The sequence below is a fragment of the Arachis stenosperma genome, chromosome 3, assembly GCF_014773155.1.
Source record: "Arachis stenosperma cultivar V10309 chromosome 3, arast.V10309.gnm1.PFL2, whole genome shotgun sequence".
NCBI classification, from domain to species: domain Eukaryota; kingdom Viridiplantae; phylum Streptophyta; class Magnoliopsida; order Fabales; family Fabaceae; genus Arachis; species Arachis stenosperma.
The window spans coordinates 166,795,404-166,815,559 of record NC_080379.1 but is presented as its reverse complement, the minus strand read 5'-3'; the positions used below and the strand labels follow the sequence as shown (position 1 = coordinate 166,815,559).

The 20,156-nt window shown below is 32.7% G+C and overlaps 3 protein-coding genes across 5 annotated transcripts; 1 reads left to right on the top strand and 2 right to left on the bottom strand.

Moving 5' to 3' along the window:
* Positions 1–360: 360 nt before the first annotated feature.
* LOC130967911 (uncharacterized) lies at positions 361–2,927 on the top strand. The gene is made up of 4 exons (XM_057892957.1): positions 361–707; positions 838–964; positions 1,523–1,688; positions 2,093–2,927. The coding sequence occupies exons 1-4, from the start codon at positions 486–488 to the stop codon at positions 2,310–2,312; spliced, it is 735 nt and encodes a 244-aa protein (XP_057748940.1). The 5' UTR covers positions 361–485; the 3' UTR covers positions 2,313–2,927.
* Positions 2,928–8,027: 5,100 nt separating this feature from the next.
* LOC130967249 (putative pectinesterase 52) lies at positions 8,028–10,771 on the bottom strand. The gene is made up of 5 exons (XM_057892066.1): positions 10,548–10,771; positions 10,296–10,455; positions 9,753–9,983; positions 8,677–8,909; positions 8,028–8,215 (listed from the first exon to the last, which is right to left on the bottom strand). Exons 1-5 carry the CDS (start codon positions 10,769–10,771, stop codon positions 8,035–8,037), a joined length of 1,029 nt encoding a protein of 342 aa, XP_057748049.1. The 3' UTR covers positions 8,028–8,034.
* Positions 10,772–11,674: 903 nt separating this feature from the next.
* On the bottom strand, positions 11,675–17,912 carry LOC130968635 (protein LNK1). Of its 3 annotated transcripts, none has more exons than XM_057894017.1 (8): positions 17,678–17,912; positions 16,287–16,405; positions 15,125–15,645; positions 14,661–15,012; positions 13,283–13,945; positions 12,726–12,874; positions 12,191–12,326; positions 11,675–12,104 (listed from the first exon to the last, which is right to left on the bottom strand). In XM_057894017.1, the coding sequence occupies exons 2-8, from the start codon at positions 16,308–16,310 to the stop codon at positions 11,991–11,993; spliced, it is 1,959 nt and encodes a 652-aa protein (XP_057750000.1). In that variant the 5' UTR covers positions 16,311–16,405; positions 17,678–17,912; the 3' UTR covers positions 11,675–11,990. The 3 variants fall into 3 exon arrangements, with proteins under 3 accessions (XP_057750000.1, XP_057750003.1, XP_057750002.1); XM_057894019.1 differs by having other exon boundaries at positions 11,681–12,104; positions 13,283–13,939; XM_057894020.1 differs by lacking the exon at positions 16,287–16,405 and having other exon boundaries at positions 11,676–12,104; positions 17,678–17,901.
* Between the last annotated feature and the right edge of the window lie 2,244 nt (positions 17,913–20,156).

The window sequence follows — 20,156 nt, the reverse complement described above, 5'->3', positions numbered from 1 at the left end:
GTGTATTTCTGTAATCGTTGGGGTGTATTTTTGTAATCGTTTGGGTGTATTTCTGTAATCGTTTGAGTGTATTTCTGAAGTTCCATTATCTTTAAATTTGGCAAGAAAATTGTTTTTATGAAGGAAAAAGAAGAGTTGTTCATAATGCATGGTGAGTAGCGCGCTTTGAAAACGAATAACGTGTGTTTTATTTACTCTTGAATGTGGAAGTGTGTAATGCGTTAATTAAATGTAATGCATGTATTTTATTGGACTTGTAAGACTTGTAAGCCAAAAAGACTTGTATGTTTAGCAGGCTTTATTTTTATTTTATATTTAGTACACATTTTATTTATTTTACAACAAGAAGGACCTTGTGGATATATTACCATCGGGTTCGTGTTGGAGTGATTCAGTGAGAAGAAGAAAAACTGAACAATTTTAGGGTTAGCTTTCTGATCCAAATCCTTCTTTTTTACGCTCAGAAGCTGCAACCTTTCTTTAAAATGAGCTTGTCTCTCATACAAGGCTACTCTTCTGCCGAAGAAGATGATCACCCCCACCTCCATCATTCTTCTTCCGACGACGACGACGCCGCCCACCACGATGCCGTCGCTGCCGAACCCTCAGCGGCGTCCCACCCATCACTGGGCGACCGATCCATCTTCGACCGCCCCCAACCTTCCTCCGCTTGCGGTCTTCCTTCTGCATTCGATGCATTCTCCGAAGTAAACACTCCCATCCAAGTTCCAGTCTTTTTGCTTCACCCACAATTATCTATTTCTGTAGTTAAAGTAATTATCTTCAATTTTGTTCGGTATTGTTGAAGTTTGGGTGTTTGTGTAAACTTGATGGGAGGTTGCAGGGCCGCCCCAATTTCTGAACAACAGCGTGGAGGACTATAATCCGGCGAAAGATGCTGAGCCGCAACAAGGGAGGCATGGCAGCAGGAGGAATCGTAGGGATAAAAAGGATTTACCAACAGGTATCTATTATATCTCTAAAAAGGTTCATGCTTGTTATCTTTGCTTTATATATGACAGAGTTATGGTTATCAGAGAAGAACATCAAACTAAAAGCTTTCAATCTAACTTTACCGTAATTAGTCTTATTCCACCATTGATTTCGAATGGAGATTTTATACTTTGAACAAAATTAACACACGTGAAGGGATTGAATAGTTCTTCTGAGTTTCTGGTTTCCCCTTTGCTTCAGTTGTGTGTTTGTTATAATAAAAATCCATACTTGCTTGTCAAGTTTCAGTTGCTTATGTTCAAAATGCTTCTGGATGGCCTCAATTGAAGTGCTGGCCTTAGGTGCTATTTGGCAAGGGGACACGATCAATGATCAGTGAAAATTAATTTTTTTTCCTAGGGTTGGTAACTAAGTATATTACTCTGATTTGTTAACTCAGCTGGCAGCTACTGTAGCTCATATGAATGAAGAGTCTTTAGTTAACCTTTTGGACTGTAATTTGGTTCCAATAATTGGTGTGTTCTTGTTCATTTCAAAATTTTAATATTTGTTGATACACTTCTTAAAGGTGTGGTGGTAGAGGCAAAGCCTCAATTGGTTGGGATCCATGAACGAGTAAGAAGTGACAATGGTAGTCAACCACCGGCATCAGCCCCATCAAGCACCCCAGAAGGAGGCAAGCGGATGCCAACGGCAACCAATCCCAATGCTGAAGATGCTGCGGATCTTTTGAGGTATGCAGTATTCTATAGCAAGTAGTAAATAAGGTCCCAAAAGATATCTACTTTCCCATTTGAATTGTTGCATGTACTCAGGACTCTAAACATAAAGCTCCTTTGCAAGTTGAAATTGGTTCATAATTTATATCATGGAGGTTTTTATAAATTCTCAAATAGAGATATCTAAGAACTGCCATTTTATTGCCTGATCATTCTTCGGGGTACTCAAGGAATGGGTTATGGAGTATGTACTAATGTATCAAAATACTCCCTCTGACCCTTTTTGTGCCTCATTGTCCAAGAATGTTACAAAAATTGGGAGACAAATTCAAAAGAGTTGAGTGTGTATCTGTGGTTAGGTTATTTTTCTTTGTTCCATTTTGTTTCTTTCAGTCTGAATGCTTTCGTTTCTTGTATAGAATGTGCTTGCAGTGTGGGATTCCAAAGACTTACTCCAGCACGCGGGGAATGGTGTGCCCCGTATGTGGCGATCGCCCTCCAAAGGATCCCAGCATAGAGAGCAAGAAGAAAGGATCAACTGTCAAAGATAAGGAGAAATCCAAAAGGATGAAGGGGCAGTCATCTCATGCAACCTGGAAAAGTGAAACAGAGATGCAGCTAAGGCAACATTTTGATTAGGCAGTGTTTGCGGAATTTTACTTTGTAGGTTACCCTGATTGGTGTAAGCTGAATGGTTTAAGACTGCTTGATAAAACGGGAACTTTTGTTGTCAAGAATGTCAACAACACAAGTACAAGTTGTACGATATTGTATTAGTAATTGAAGCTAGGTCTCTTGGTTAAAAATTTTTTTTGTCGCTTTAAAATCCAACTTAATTATGATTACGAGATATCGCTCATTAGGAACACATTGATCTAAGTGGGTGAAATAATTAACAAGGGTTCCCCCCTCTTCTTTTATCTGCCTGTGTCTGCATGACTGCAAGGTGGAATTGCTACCGCTCCAAGGTGGGGGTGTACCACTTATTAATGTTTTGCGGGCGTTTTTCCACTTTGTCTAGTTAGAGTTTGTGGGGTCTGTGTCCGGCATGTTGTTTTAATTATAGGACAACTAAATTGAGGACCTACAGTTAAAGCTTTGTGGTGTTAGTTTACTTTTTTTTCCTAGATTGGGCAATGGTACGTAGAAGTTTTGAAGAAGGGAACCTCACATTACAGTTATACAGCGGAAAAAGAACCTTGAGAGGAGTTCTAGACAGATCAAAGATTGACGAGATGACTTGGTTTTTTTAGATTATTAATATTTGTGATGTGTAGTCATAAAATCTGAGCTTAGTCTAATTGCATACTTTTTCCATCAATTAGAAATGTAAATTTAGCATTAATATTCCTTATTGTTTATGTCTATGTCAAAATTTATATATTTAGACTTAGATCGGTAAAATTCTTTTTGGAGGAGTTTGTGTTTTTTGAGAATACAAGCATTTTATTGTGTTTGGTAAATCAAAAAGACTATGTACTTGTATTTGCAATTTTTAAAAGATAGAAATGTTTTTAAAAACATCTAAGAGTTTTTTAAAGTTGGATTGTGATTATTAAAATTAAAAAGTTTAATATAACTTTATAAATTAAAAAATCGACAGTCCCTTGTTCTTTCATACTTTTCAACCTATTTCTTTCTTAAGCCCTCTCGATTGCAAACAATTTGACTCATTATTATATGATCTATACCTATTGCGTCTAACTTCATAGTTCATCCAATCTCACAACGAGATCATATAACGAAACCATATATCATCTGTAAATTCAAGTTGCTTGATATCTTCTTGTGACAGCATTGCTATTCTCTTAGCTTGATATCTATCTTCATCATCCTCCAAATCATCATCTAAAAACTATTATTTTTTCTTGGGAATTTCTTATTGAAGTATGTTCCAAAAAAATTGTTATCAAATAACTCAATGTCCCAAAAATTAGCACATATCTACATTTTATAAAAATACTAACAAATCACCACACAATTAACATTTCACAAATATATAAATTAAAACCACCATTACGAATTCACATAAAACTACCTTCTAAGCATCTAAACCATGTTTATCACATTATCTCTTCTCAAGATTTTTACATCCAATCTATTAACACTTCTTACAAACTTATTCAATAATTTATCAATTAACTCATCTAATATTGTTTATTTATATCATTTAATATTCATCTAATTCACTTGTCATTATTGCACGTGTCATATGCTTCCATGGCTTGTGACCTTTTTTCTAATTGCCAATAATCAATTAATTTTTTTCCTTTAAAATTTTGTTTTTTTATCTACCATAATAACTTAAACTATATTTTTTCTCTTGCCGTTCTCTTGACTAAAAAACATATAAGCCTAATCAAGTAGGAAAAAAGTTTCCAGTAATAAAACAAATATTAATAAATAAAGATGATATATAATTTCCATTCAAATGAAATAATAAACATTATATAAATAAAGAGAAAGAAAAAAATACAGAAAACATAAATAATTAAGATAGAGCAAATCATATATGGCTTGGGTTGAAAATTCAAATAAATTTGAATTATTAATGTTTAAGTTGATTGATAATTTAGAGATATTAATTAATTTTATTTCTGTCAATACTAATCTTTTACTAATTCAATTATTAAGTTAATTAGGATTTGTAGATTAGATTAATTAAGTCTAATTAACTTTTTTCAATTTGTAGATGTTGACGAATTGAATTTGTTCTTTGTAATTATCATGTTATGATTAATGATAAGAATAGTGATCCTACATCCTCAACTCTTGTCAAGATCTTTTTAACATTTGAATTTACTTTCAATTCCTAGTTAATTACTTTAATTGTCCTTAGTCTTATCGCTTTGCTATTTAATCCGTACTTGTTCTTTTAATTTCTTGTTATTTAAGTTTTTGTCAATTGCGGTCAAACTCCCAATTTTTCATAGCCAATGATAATACACTCGATTGTGATTCTTAGGGAAAACAACTCAGGATTAAACTCCTGGTTATTGTTTTAAATTTGTGACACTTTTTACTAAATTTTGAGGAGTGTTGAATTTCAGTTTAGAACTACAATGAATCTTGAGATTTAAACTTTTTTTTTTTGAATGAGAAGCTCAACACAACAAGTGGAGCATGTAGTGTAGCAAGAAAGAAACAAGGTAAAAGCAAAAAAACTAGAACAAAAGCAAACATAGGAATCCCTTTGTCATCTCCGGCATTGCCATCAACAACAGAAAAGGTCAGCACCTAACCACTCCTTGTAGTTCAGAAAAGCCAAGTTGATAATCTCCTCAACCCCTTTTCCTTTGTTCTGAAAAATCCTCCGGTTGCGTTCCAGCCATATGTTCCAAATGATCGCACAAAAGCACACCATCCATCTCTTGCACTCTTGTTTTGTTTTTGAGTTCTCAGTCCAACTTTGAAAGTGCTCCTTTACTGCACCTGGACACACCCATTACATTCCAACATATGATAACCAAGCACACCATACCTGCCAAGAAAAGCTGCAACCAAGAAATATATGGTGGCCATATTCAACACCATTGTTACATAAAACACATAAAGTATCTCCTTGGTGAATGACCCCAAGTCGACTCAGCCTCTCCTTGGTGTTGACTCTGCCAATCAGGACAAACTAGACAAACAACTCTACTCTGGATGGGACAAGGCCTTTCCAAAGGGTCCTTGTAAAACTGTAGCTTGATATATCCTCCGGGACTATTTTCACTGCAACACCTGCACAAATGAATTAGTAGAAAAAATTCCTTGTTTATCATACTTCCAAACAACTCTATCCTCTCTTTCAGGATCAAGTTTAACCAGCCTCAGAGTGTGGTGAAGCTGGTTCACTAAATCCAACTCCCATTGAGATTTAAACTTGTAAATTTTCTAAATCGGTACTTAGCACTCGTTAAGTTTTTGGTGCTGTTGTCAGAGAGTTGCAATGTGTGCTTGTTTTTGGTTATTGGTTAATATGTAAATAGTGTGAATAACTTGTTTTTTACTTATTTTTTTTTTGTCTTTGCTAGTAGTTAGAGTTTGTCTTTTTCTTTCTCCTTGATATCTTTTGTTTCTATTTGCTCTTTTTCTATGAATTCTAATTCTTATAATTTTGAGTTGTATGATTGTGAAAATGCTGGAGGAAATAGCAATTTCAATACTAGTTGAGTAGTTGGCACCAAAGAACCAATTATCAAATGATGGGAGATGCTTACATTCAAGATCAATCTTTATGACATCAACTTCCTTTATCCCACTATGATCACAGTTTTTCCTATGGTGCATGTCAACCAATGACTATGATGGTTCTTGTTATGATTATGAATCTCAACCACTATATTCATATGACTTTCATCAATATTGTCTTCAACCGCAATACTCTCAAGCCCTATCCCACCACCACCAAATACCTCCATAGAACCTAAATCTGTATGCACCTTACCACCACCACCCCTATAAGTCTTATGAACAACCACCCTTTGAACCACAACAATTTCAATATCTTTACTCTTATAGTCCTCATGAGACACTACCTTCCATACACCATGACTTCTTCTAACATGACCAACCTTCTTTTTTTTTTCTCACCATCCTCGATGGAAGAAGCTTTCCCATCGTTGATACAAGAACAAAAGGAATTTCAATCTATCATCAAAGGGCGAGATGAGCAATTAGACCACCTCAAGAAATTGATGGATCAGATTGCTACAAGTCTACCTAGCCTCTCTTCTCTTTGTACTACCATTGAAGGAAAATTTGGGATCTCAAGTGAAAGAAGAGGAGTTGGCAGGTTTGTTGCAGTAAGAGGAGGCGGATAAGTGCATTAAATCGGAAGGAGTGGTTGAAGGTTTAAGAGGAGTTGAGTAAGGAACGAACTTTGCCATTGAGGATGATTTCGCATCAACCAATCATCTCGATGAGTTTGTTGAACTTTTTTTCATCAGTTATGAAAGCAATGTTGAGGAAAAATGTGCACAACTTCCAAAATACAAATTGAGTAATGATGATATAGAAGAAGTCAGTAATCAAGAGGTGAAGGTTATCAAATAAGAGGTAAAGGGAGTAAAAATCACATTGGTAAATTCTTTAAAAATATCCCTTGCTAAATCACCATCTAACGCACTATTTGAATGGATAATCTTTTTTATTAGGTACTTTCTTAGTCTACATCAATATCCTTTGTTAAAAATAAATGATCAATTTCGAACTATTTATGAATTGGAGAATAAAAAAGAGTCAAATATTGGTTGATAACAAAAAATAATACTCATGGTGAAAGGAACTATGAGATTTGAGTCCCAAATATGGAGCCAAGCTCAATTCAATAGATTTCGGCTAAAAATTTGAATGTGTTCTTTCTCTTTATTTCTTCTTGATATGTTTCGTTGTTTATTTCTTTTCCTAGAGAGGATGAAATGTTTGACATTCTAATATAAATAATATAAGTGGACTAAAAAAAATTTATAATAAAATATTGTAACATTATATTGTTTGAGTCATTTATACAATCACATTATAAGGACAAAGCTTTGTTGTCGAAGTAATAATCTGTTTATGCTCTTCATCTTCGTTTTCATTTCTCATCGATTGAATTCTCTTCGTATATACTTCACAAATGCAATTAATATTTTTTATTTATTATATGAAAAGAATATAGCTTTTCCTTTTTTTTTTAAAGTCCATGCACAAATTGGTAAAGTGAGAGAATTAAGGTAAATGTTGTTGTATCTGTATGCAGAGTTTATTTTGTGGTTTTACAGATATTTAATCCCTAAATTTTTAAGTTTATCAATAATTTATACGTGCACTACTTTAGAAAACAAACAATTTCAATTTTTTCTTTGATTTATATCCTCTAAAGTTTGAATTTTATTTTAGAGAGTAAAGTGTGATCTCTCACCATTTATTTCATAGATGGGACCAAGAATAAATATGAAAGAGAAACTATTCAAAAGTAGAAAATCAAACTTTAGAAAACATAAAATTCAAAATTTAGAGGATACAAATAAAAAAAAAAAAGTAGCCTTTATCTTATTTAGCTAGTTTCAATTTAGAACATAGCATCTTGATTATTTTATTATTTTTAAGAGTCTAACTTGATTATACCTTTTTTTTCTACGAAGGAGTATATTATTTATTATTGAACATGATAATCAGTCTCTCAATTAATATGTTAGTTGATTGGAAGTTATCACTTGTTACCGTTTAAGGAAAAGCAAAGAAAAAGGTGAGCCAAGAAACTAAAAAAGTGACAATGATGGATATTATTCGTTTGGTAATTTTGCTACGTGTTACATAAATATAGTGAGAGACATATTTTACTTTGACATCCTTATGAAAAATGGTTTATCAAAGTGTTTGAGTGTGTACGTCATCTTTCAGCTATGGTCAAAGAAGCTTGCTGCTGTAAAATCCAATTATCATGGTCTACGAAGGATGATCTTGAAAATTGGTTTAGCTGTGTAGCACCCAATTTCTTCTCCCAAGGGACACGCTTGGACAAATTTGCCCCTGCTCCCTTACAGTTAACTTCGGCATACGTGAATTTATTCCTGAGTATTTCCTCACAAGTTGGTTAATCACAATGCAAGCTCTATTAAACAGAAAAAAGCGTACAAATTTTCTTAACAAATTTATTAAACCGTTAAAAGAAATTATGTATATTTTTTATGGTATTTTCTAGTAAGTCAAAAACTAATTTTTTGTAAATTTAAGCTTTATTTAAAAGTGTTATTGGATAATGAATCGCTGCATAGACAAAACGGAATTTAAATTCTTAACTATTTAACCAATTTAAGTTGATTTCTAAAGTAACCACTCAAAAGATGTTTAAGGATAAATTTGACATTTTATTTTAATTTAAAAATAGACATTGTGGAACAAAATATTTTTGTAATAGATTTAATTTGACTTAAAATGAATCAAAATGAAAATAGATCAGTGTGTTTGAAATAGGAATGGATTTGTTAGAAATTTGGATTACAAGTTATAATAGATGATGTGTGACACTTACTCGTGAGTTGCAAAATGCCAAGAATGCCAACCTTTAGGATGAACCACAGAACCTAAATTAGTTTCATAAAAGATAACTCGAGAATAGGGACCATAGGCTCGTCCCAAAAAAGATGAAGCAGGGTTGGAGCCAACTACAGAACCCCCTTTAAACACAAAACCATTTGGGTCATGATCTGATTCACGCCTTTGGGCTGTTATGAAGCCTGAAGATGTTGCATTGATCACACAATCCTAAGTCAAATCAAAATTCCCATCACCTTTAATTTAAATTATACATTTTACATCAATAACAAAAAATCAGTCATAATAATTTATGACTAAATTAAAACTAATAATTCTATCAAAAGAATCACTAAAGCTAATAATTATATAAAAAAGTTATATATATAATCCTTAAATTTAAATAAATAATTTTTATGTTTATGGCAATATATTATTCCATATAATTATTTCTTTTATGAAAGTTTAGGTATAAAATAGAAAGATCAAATATTGATCTTAGTATGATTTGATTTTTTATGTTAATTTTTTAATTTAATAAGCATATTTAAAACTTTTCTTTATTCGTAATTGAAATTTTACATTATTTATTTTTCATCTTTGTTTTAAATTTTTTCTAATAATAATAATAATAATAATAATAATAATAATAATAATAATAATAATAATAGACAAACAAATCAATATAATAAATGTGCTAATAGCTCTCCTCTCTTAATGGTAATAGTATGAATCTTCAATCATCCTATATTACATAATGACATTAATTAACATTAAATCACTTTTTGATCACATGATCCTCTTGTTTACTTTATTTGATATTCTTAAAAATAACGTTAACAAACATGTAGTCCTATAAGTTTTTAACTGAAGATAGTAAAACTAAGAAACATATATAACATGCACAAAATTTTGACACATATGGAACATCCAATGCAAAAATATTGATATGATCAAGAATTTTTCACTATTATTATTATTATTATTATTATTATTATTATTATTATTATTATTATTATTAAAAATAAAAAAATTGATCATGGCGTATGTAATAATAATAATATATATAAATACCTCGAAATAAGACTGACCACTACCAAATATAAAATCTACAGCACCTTCGATAATGCAATTTTTGAAATAATGACGACCTTCCACATCCCATAATGTATCTTGATATCCCACAAACCTACAATCATAAAACCCAGATTTGTCTCCATATATTCTTGCTGATAATGCTGGCACAGCATAATTTCCATCCTTTATTTCTTTCAAACTCAACATTTTCCCCACATCGAACGAGTTCTGCAAATTAACAAAAAGCATAGAAAATTAATTATTTTATAATTTGTTAGGACTAAACAAATATAAATTTTATAATGAACTTGAATTTTTGAAAAATGTAGTTTCATTATGTAATATTAGAATTCTATTTTTGAAAATTTTAGAATTTGATTTTTAGTGAACTTAAGAAGAATAACATAAAACGAATAAAAAAAAAGCAAAGCAAAAAAATAAAACAAACCAAAAAGAGAGTCTATTTTAAGGATATATTAAAAATATAACCATTCATATTATTTCTTTGTATCGACCTATAAGAAAAATGGTTTATCTCACCTTAAATGTAATCTTACTTGCAACGACATTGTCTGGAGAAGAAGAAAATGTGGCACTTTGATCAGTTGATTGGTGATCATTGTATGTAATAGTAGTAACGTCTATGTCTTCCCCTTCCAGAAAAATGCATGGCTTCTGACACGGAATATGAACCTTCTCTCTACACAAAACACAAACCATAACAAATTAATTCATTATAATAATAACAATAAACTGAAAAAGAATAAAAACAATTGAATAAAAGTAACATACTTGTAGGTTCCAGCATTGATGTGAATTTTCACCCATTGGTTGTTATTTTCAGGTATTGAATCAATTGCAGATTGAACGGTTTTAAATTTTGACTTCCCAGATTGATCAACTATAATAGTACGTGAAATTTGACTGTTACAATTTTGCGCCAAAGAAACACTGATATAACAGAAAAGGGAGACAAGAAGAAGAAGAGGTAGGAAGAGAAAATGGAACAAATTCATTGTTATATGATAAAATTTCCAATGAAAATGATCAATATAGTGTATATTTAAGGAAGAGAAAATGGAACAATTTAATATTGTTATTAAGAGATTTTAATTTCATTAATGTTATTATATCATGTTTTGATTGCAATCAAATTTTCCTAAGAATATTTAATTTTAACAAACCAAAATTAAGAAATTTTACATATACATCCATTTTTTATTATTATGTACAAAGTTAAAGATGAAATATTATGATGACTTAAAATAAATATTCATATGATATAAAATACAAATTATTAAATAAAATATACCTTAATTAAAATCATATATAATTATAAGAATCGGAGTGCAATAGCCTTGAACAAAGAATAATAATCCTAGAAACTAACTTTCTTTTCATGGTAAAGCCGTTGTTCAGCTTGATTGGAGCATCAAGCTAAGGTTTGGGTTGTGGTTGTAGATAGTTCTTGTCATGTTAAGGATAACAAAGAGTAAGATTCAAACGTTGGAGATTGTATTGGTGTGATGGTTTGTATTTATTGGTATCATTTGTTTTTTTTTTCCTGCGTTTTTTCTCAAATGTTGAACAATCTTTCATCATTCTTATCATATCTAAAACAAGAACCAATTTGAGAGATCCATCCGAATTTTATTGAACTATGATGCTCAACGCAGATGAAGGATCTAAGTGTTGTGGCGGTTGGATAGAGCTCAACCCCGTATATCTAACCGTAGGTCGACTTAAACTAGACTAATCAATTTATTGACTAATCTCCGATTAATTTGGTGTTGAAGGCCATAGTGACTGGAGAGGTTTTGGGTGCCATATGCCTATGATATTCCAGATCTGCAGATCATGGATCGTATCACTATTCATGAAAGTCGTACTACCAATTAGTAATCGAGAAGCAACTTGCAACAAAATTGCTTTTTCAATAAAATTATATCCTTAACCACTTTTCTAAAAAAAAAACTAACCCAAAAAAAAAGTTGGGGAAGTAGCATTTCTCTACAATCTACATTGTCATATCTGCCACCTAATCTTGATCGGAAAATTATACATCGGTCATCAGTATTTTTGATATCAGATTCAAAAAAAAAAAAAAAAAAATCAGCAGTTAAGAAACAAGGGGATCTGAGTAAGCCTCAAATAAATACATGGTACACGATACGATGACTTACTCAAAAGAAAAACATTGTACACCAGGCTAAGGCCAAATAGCCAATGCTAGTTTCACTTTTCACTAGGTGTTATCGCTAAGGGCTTCTTTTCTACTCCACCCGAAGATCCTTCCTGGCAAACCTGGTTCTCAGTCATTACTGGTGGATTGATCACTGATCCATGTATCTGTTATTCAAACCACAACATGAGGACTAAGGCCGCGCCAAACATTTAACATTTGATAAGCATTTTAATCATTCATAAAAGCATACCATGGAACCCGATTTAAAAGGAGTTGTATCATTACGGGGAAACATTGATGCATCTGAGGGCCTATGAAAAAGCAAGTGTGCTATAGACCGATCAATGGGATTCGTGTTAGTTTCCACATCCATGAACCCAGTACACCTGAATAGAGCAAGGTGTTATACCAGTTTTAAATATTTTCAGCAAAACACCAATATTCCATACATATTAGAAGCTAAGATCTAGAAATCTAGAATGGACTATAAATATTTTTTAACGATATTATATCTGAAAATTTATTCTCAATATTAGTTACAAATTATATTGTCCTATTACCTAGTGTTATTTCAGTTCCCATATTCATCAATGTTTTATTTTTTACATATCAATATAGCATTCTCATTAATAAAATAAAAACTACTCTACAGTACAAGGTAAGTGCAAGGATGAGCAGATAACTGAACTACTCTTGGTGAACAACATGTCAATGTGTATGCAGTGAAAGTTTAGTGCCACGAAAATACATATCTGATTATGAAGAATGAATAATGCAGGTGATACCTGTCTGCACCCTGTGTCATTAATGCTTTGCGGGTTTCAATATCATCACCAAGTTGACCATTCACATTTGCATCCGTATGTCTTTGTTCAGCACTCTTAGCTAATCGGTACAAACTGTCCCTTATACATAGTTTAGTTCTTATATCCAACTGCATTCAAGTGAATTGATTATAAGTTTATAATCAATGAAGCGGAAGACTTTCAGCAAGGGTAGATAGATAAGATTTTCTTAGCATTCACAACATGGGACATTCTCTTTTCCCTCTTCCCTTTTTATACTTTTGTTCCCATTTTTTTCAATATGTTCCGTCTGACCACCCTTAGTAACAACCAACTTAATTCAGACTATAATACTTGAAAATAGGATAAGCACCATATTTCCAGCATCCACATGGCTAAGCATAATTAGGATGCTATGTTAACACCCACACGATAAAATCTTTCATCATGACAAACCATAAGTTAAATGCATGACATGTTAATTTTTAATTCATTGCCTAGGAGACACTCTCGCAAAACACAGGAACAAACTTCGGCGTCAGAAAATATTCAAATACCTGATCCATGACCTGTTGGAGCTGCCGAAAGCTAGTTGCTTCAAGTGAGATTTCATCCAAAGCTGAGCTCATGGATGGGCTTTCTGGAGCATTTGAAGAATCTATTTCTTGTGAAAATCCAATGTTAACTCCTCCAACTTCACTATGGCCTTCATTTTCATTCTCAAACTGATGACCTACCCGCTGGCCTGAACCTGGACTTGGAAACGATGTCATGTGACTAGCCATATTTTCACCTTTGATACCCCTACTTAACAGTCGTGCATCATAACAATTATATAATTTTTCCCTCTTATCATTTGTTTCCAAGCTAGCAGCCTCCAAAGGTTTCCCGTGAGGACTCTCTAAAGGAGACAGTTGTTTATTATGTTCAGACCTTGATCCAGACAAAGCTGGAAGCAGGGAAGTGTAACTTGGAGTATGATTATAATCTCGGTGAGTTACGGGAGTCCGCATCTGTACACATCCTAATGAATCAGAATCCATGTTTGGTGTATGTTTATGGATGCTATCCTGAGAAGTAACTGCACTGGATGATGCTCCAAAGGGTTGCTTCAGATGTGGATATTGCTCCATCTGAGAATAGGGATGAATGGAATCACCATTTTCTAGGTAGCCATTTTTTCTCTTTCCAACTGATGGCTTTGACAGCTTACCCTGCACCTTTAATACAATGAGGCTGTCTGGCATATACAATTACGAATTAAGAGACAGTATACATTAATCTTAAGAAATAGAGGACGCAGTCAGACCAGTTTCCAGTTGCTACAAAACATACATTTACATTACTAACCAGAGTAATACAATCAATTAGCCAAGAAAAAAAATATAGTTCCCTTTCTTATTATTAGGTACAACTCCAAGCAGGAAAAAAAAATTCTTATGACATGGACAGACCATAATATCATCTTGAAGACTAAAAGTTTTAGATATTTTGATTTTTATAGAATTTTGAAGTCTCAAAGTTTTAGCCCTTTACAGGTCAATAGTGGTAGAATATAATATTGTTGCATTGACTAAGAAACTTTTCAGTACCAATCTTTGATTATATTTAGATATAAACTGAATTGGGTTATAGAATACTCTCGGACATTACAGCAGTGAAATGTAAAACAGAATCAGGTCTAGTGCCAATGTAGTATACGTGTAACACTTAAGTAATCAATTTCAATGTCATGAATGATCTTCAAAATATTCAGAGACAAATATCAAAACTTATTTTGTCACATTCCTTGGAGAGGGAATTATGTGAGCTTATATATTTCTCCTTATGTTACATGGAAGAGTCTAGAATAAATTGTACTGCATGATTTGAAACTCAGGAATTAGAATCCAAGTTGTACAATTTAATACGAAATCAAGTAAAGGAGTAACTTACTTTTTCACTGGGCACCAAGTTATCCGTATTAGTGGACTTCCTATTTGATTCACCAAATGCTGATAATGGAGGTGGTCCAGCATCATGATCAATATTCATTTGCGACATCAGTTTTTTATCAATAGGAGATGCTTTTTTGTTGGGATCATTAGTTGGCAGACCTTCAATATTTTCCTTGGGTGCCATGTTATAATCTGACATACTCTTCAATGGGCTCTCCTCAGATGAGGCAAACTTGAAGTCAGACTTTAATGCATCATCAGATCCTTCAGCTCCATGTGAAGATGAGAGCCAGCAAAACTCCTCTTCTTCATTATTGAGACTCCCCATTCCAAAAATTAAGTCACAATTTCTGCAATTTCAAAAGTGCTATTCAGATATTTCTAGGATCATGATGAATTGATTTGAATTTCTTATAAAGGGGAATATTTAGAAAAATTCTCTCAAACAGGGGAGTTTCTTACAATGCCCTGTCAACATCTTCAAAGTTTCCTATATCCAACCACACATCATTATCAAGAAAACTGAGGTCATTATCAGTTTGTGATATGTCATTTATTGGATACTGAGACAGGCCATCATCCTCCACTATACACTTGTCTCTTAAGATAGCATCATCCACACTGCTAGAATCTGCATTGCTGCTCTTTAAATGATCAGACATCCTAGTATTATCAGATGTCGGTGTTTTCAGTTCTTTGCACAAGTCACCATCACATGAAGAAAAAAAACCCTCAGGCTTTTGAGACCATGAACCCTTTTCCAGCATTCTTTCTTTCAGGCTCAGATTTGGCAACAGTTCCTCTTGACCTTGAGGATCATAGCTACTCACAACACCAGTACTTCTTTTGATACTATGCAATTCTTGAAGTGATTTCTTACAGCTCTCAGCCTGTAATGCAAATTGCACCTTGTGGTCATCACCAGCATTGGGCACTACACGATCATCGGCTTCACAAAATTCATCCCACACATTACCTTGAAGCTGTAACACAAAACATGTATTCATATTTTAGAAAATAACTTACAATTCCATGGCATCAAAAGCAATTAAAAGAAATCGGTGATAATCACTTCAGAGTTCAGAATTCATCTACTTCAGACAATGCCTGTGCTGCGCAGGGTGCGGGGATTTGAGTTTATGAAGGGAAAAAGATATTTTGCTTTCAGTAACAGTATTTATTTTCACAAGCATGGCATCAAAAGCTTTTAAAAGAAACAAGTGACAATCATTTCAGAAGTCAACTACCTCAGACAACATGCACGTGTGTGCATAGTGGGGTTGACTCTGCGAATGATAAAAATACATTTTGCCTTCAATAAAAATATTTTATTAATGCATTGCTAATATTCGCCGTCCAGCCAAAGAGTTGTATATCATACCAGACAACATGGGTGCAGCCTCTCAATTTGTTAGGTATGGGGAAGTGACGAATTAGGGAAAAAGATGTATCTAAGCTTGAACTGGGAAGAAGTATGACCACTTTTGTGTTCACAATTATTTGTGGGTTGATACGTAATGAGAGAGACTTCAGTCATATATAGATTAATCAAATCAGGCATGTGATCTATGGGTGTCCAAAATTTCAAATATCGGTGCTTGAACTGAGCTGCAATGTTTAGTACCTCATACATAGAGAAGTTTGACATTCCTTTGAGATCTTCTATCCACCACTAAAGAAACAAGCAACTGCTTGATCCAGTGTCATGTTTCTTTTCCAAGATCTGTCCTCAAAGATCTTTCTCTATCATGAATAACATATGCGAAAAAAGGAGCTTCAGTTGCAAGTTTTGACAAATAAACAAAAATTATTTGGATCATGACAAGGAAATCTCATGCTGAGTTCTAATCCTATTATATTTTGCATGAAATATTACAAACACAACACGTCAACCTGAAATACATATATAACCCTAGCATAACAGCCCAGCTTACAGATGAACTTTGCAATTGCACTCCTAATTACTACAGCAGCCAATGATTACTAACACCAATCCACAAGGGTTACATAGTTTCTCAACTGGTAAATTTTAAAAACATTGCCAATGTCATACCTTGTCTCAAAGTTACAACACAGGATATTCTGTTTCAACAGATACACAAGTTTTGAGTGCTAAATGAGTTCATATTCTGAAAGTATTTAAGAAAATTCCAAAATATTTATTGCCAACTTACGAATCAGTATGACAGAAAAACCCATTAGCTGCAGAGAATTTCAGAATCTGTTCCGTATAATAATAACAGTATATAACTATAAACAGCCAAGCACATCTTAATCATAATGATGACACATTTAACAGCTTCCATCTATAACAGCTATAGGTTCCCTTAGGGGCTATGAACAATAAAGAGAAGGGGGGCGGCAATAGAAATGAAAGGGACACCTCCAAAATCCAATCAGTGAAGAGGTATGATAGACATAAATTGAAAGAATTGCATTGACGTTGGAGCTTTTTGCAGGTCCCCTACCAGAGTAGTCATAATCGTGTAGCAAGTACGATGTTGGGCTTACTCTGGAAAGGAGGAAAGCTTCATTTGATCCAAAGATGTTCCCCAATCCCCAATCACATGCCTGGAACAATAACCATGTCTAATCCCTATTGGACTATTGGTCCAGTAAACCAAAATCAGAGACCTTCAATTTTGTACGGTAATAAGGCCTAAAATAAATTCCCTTGATCCTTTTCTATTTTCCGATCCTGATCGGTGAACCAGAGTCATCAAACATCAAAACATCACAACGCTAAAATTCCACTTATTTATGAGCCGATACTATAATTTTTTTTTAAAGTAGATAATTCAGGGCGCAGAATTCTGTCCCTAGCCGAATAGATTCCGAATCTAAATCACAAAATCTAAACTCCGAATTTCCTTTTCGGCGTTCTCTCCATGCGAACATGGCACCAACTGTATCGTTAAGCTACAATTAAAGTACAAAATCCACAGCAGTAAAACCACTCACAATAAACACAAATTTAGAAATAAATTAAAATAAAGGAAAGAAAATATTACAGACCTGACTTTGAACTGTATCAGCGTCCAGCTAACGGGAGAACCGAATTCCGTGGGAAAATGATAATTTTCAGAGAAAAACTGAGATCTGACAGGAAAAATAAAAGGAGAAAGTGCGGATTCTGTGATGCGTTGTTTCAGCGGCCGAGTTTTGATTCCTTGGACCCTCCAGAGCCTTCTTTTCCGTCGAACGCCACCAGCAAGCACACAGCTATTCTTTTTTATTTTTTCTACTCAGCAATAAAATATTATTATTTTTGTTTTAGTGTTTTTTGAATTTAAGCAAAAAGTATCGCGAAGAAAGCGACACGTGGCATCGAGCAGATTTCAGGATTCGTGGTTCGTGGACGGGAGGTGCGCGCTAAGATCCGATCAGTTACTGAATTCCTATTGGTCCACGCACCGTTGTTTATCTAGGATCACGACACGTGTCCCTGGTCCACACCGTAGAAATGCTGTGCGACCTCCTAGTGGGCTCCGCACGTGCCACTTTGTGGCTCGTTCTTTCTCTTATTTCGAAATAAAAAATGTATGAAATATTGAAATCAATTTAGTTTTGGAATATTTTAATTCTGATGAGTGTAATGAAATTTGCCACTTGGTAGTTGGAAGTTGGTACTCCCTCTTTTTTAGGTTCCTCTTCGTCCTTTGCGGAGTTTTTTATTCTTTTATCATTTTTGTTTTGTCCTTATTTCATGAAAACTCTCACACCCTTTCAAACGAGAATTTGATTTGATATGGTCAAGATAATGGGTGGATACTACAATGAAGATTTTATAATTGTCTTCATGTGAATATATTTCTTTTAAATCCTTGAATGGTGGATTGTATGGTTAGATTTTGATATTTATAAAAGTGTTGTTTTTGTTTAAAGTGTGGCTAAATAAATAAAACACACTTTTAACCAAAGCATCTTCATGAAAAGATATTTTTGCCATCTTCATTGTAGTATCCACCCAAGATAATATCTAGAGAGTTTGCGGTAGGTCATTCATGTATCTTTTCCATAAGTTAGGAACTGTTTGAGCCCACTGTGACGCAAATTAATTTTAACACCAGTGATGAATTTAAAAAATCTTAAGAGTGTAGACAAGATATATATAACATGGAATAAAATAAATAGTGGAATTAATTTTTATAATTTAATAAAGATAGTTATACATCATTTTTATATATTACTTAAAATATTTTTAAATTTTAGTGGGGAGTTTGCTCCTATAATTATACAAGTATATCTGTCCTTGTTAACAACAAAGTAATATATTAATTCGATGATTATAATAAGCTTTTTAAATTTAAAAAGTATAAATGATTAGTTTTTGAAAACATTTTTATAAGTGTTTTTAAAATATTCCTAATTTTTTCAAAACTAAAAATACAGGTACCTAATTTTTTATTTACTAAATATAAAATAAAATATTTATGTTTTTTTTAAACACAAATATTTTTCCAAAATAACTTTATCAAGTTGGACTTAAAATTAATAGTATAATTTTGTATTACCCTATCCTTCTTAAATGAATGTATTTGGATTTTGGACAAATTTTATCATCAAATACGTTAATGTTTTTAATAAATTTATGAAAAATAAAAAAAAATTATATTTTCTCAGAAAGAGAAAGTATATTACAGTGCTAGTACATGTGGAGTCATTGAAAAACAAAAATAATAATCTCAAGCAAATGAAAAGCTGGAATACTATTTGTTACGAGTTACGGATGAGTTTGTGGTTAAAGGTGAGGTTTAGACTCTTTTAGAGTAACGTTTAATGTCTCTCGTATTACAGTGTCATCATCTAAGTTTTTTGTAAGGAAATGGGAGGTGATACTTGTAAAGGACTCTAATACTTAAGTTAATATAAGTTTTAGACACATTTTTAGTAAATTAAATTTGAAGTATATTTGAGGATGTCAAAATATTTATAATTATAGACGTAAAATCAATAAAAACTTCCTTAATTTATAAACTTAACATATGTCCTAAGGGTATAAGATATATAAACCCATAATAAAATTATCAAGTCCCTTTCATTTCTTACAAAATATTTATTTTTATGCCTATATTCGATAAGTCATGAGTTTAGGAAGGAATTAATATGTATCATAGGGAATATAGTCCAAGAAAAAATAAGAGAATACGATTTTGGAAGGCATTATGATAGTTATTCAATTTTTCGTGGAGGAAGCCAATATAAAGGTAGAAGAATTGAAAGGGGTGATAGAAAACAAAAATTTAGTTGGATGGATTAAAGAACAAACGAAGACTAATTAAAAAGAAATATTCTTGAGGAAGGAGTGCTAGAAGATCAACAAATTTTGTAATTTGTAATCATTAATTAGCTATTATTAGTGTTTTTAACAGTGTAAAATTTCATCTAATAATGTAGAATTATTCACTTTTCTCTTGATGATTAAGTGTTGACTAAATTTTAATAAAAGTATTAGCCTCCTAAACTTTCTTATTTAAATTATACCAATCATCAG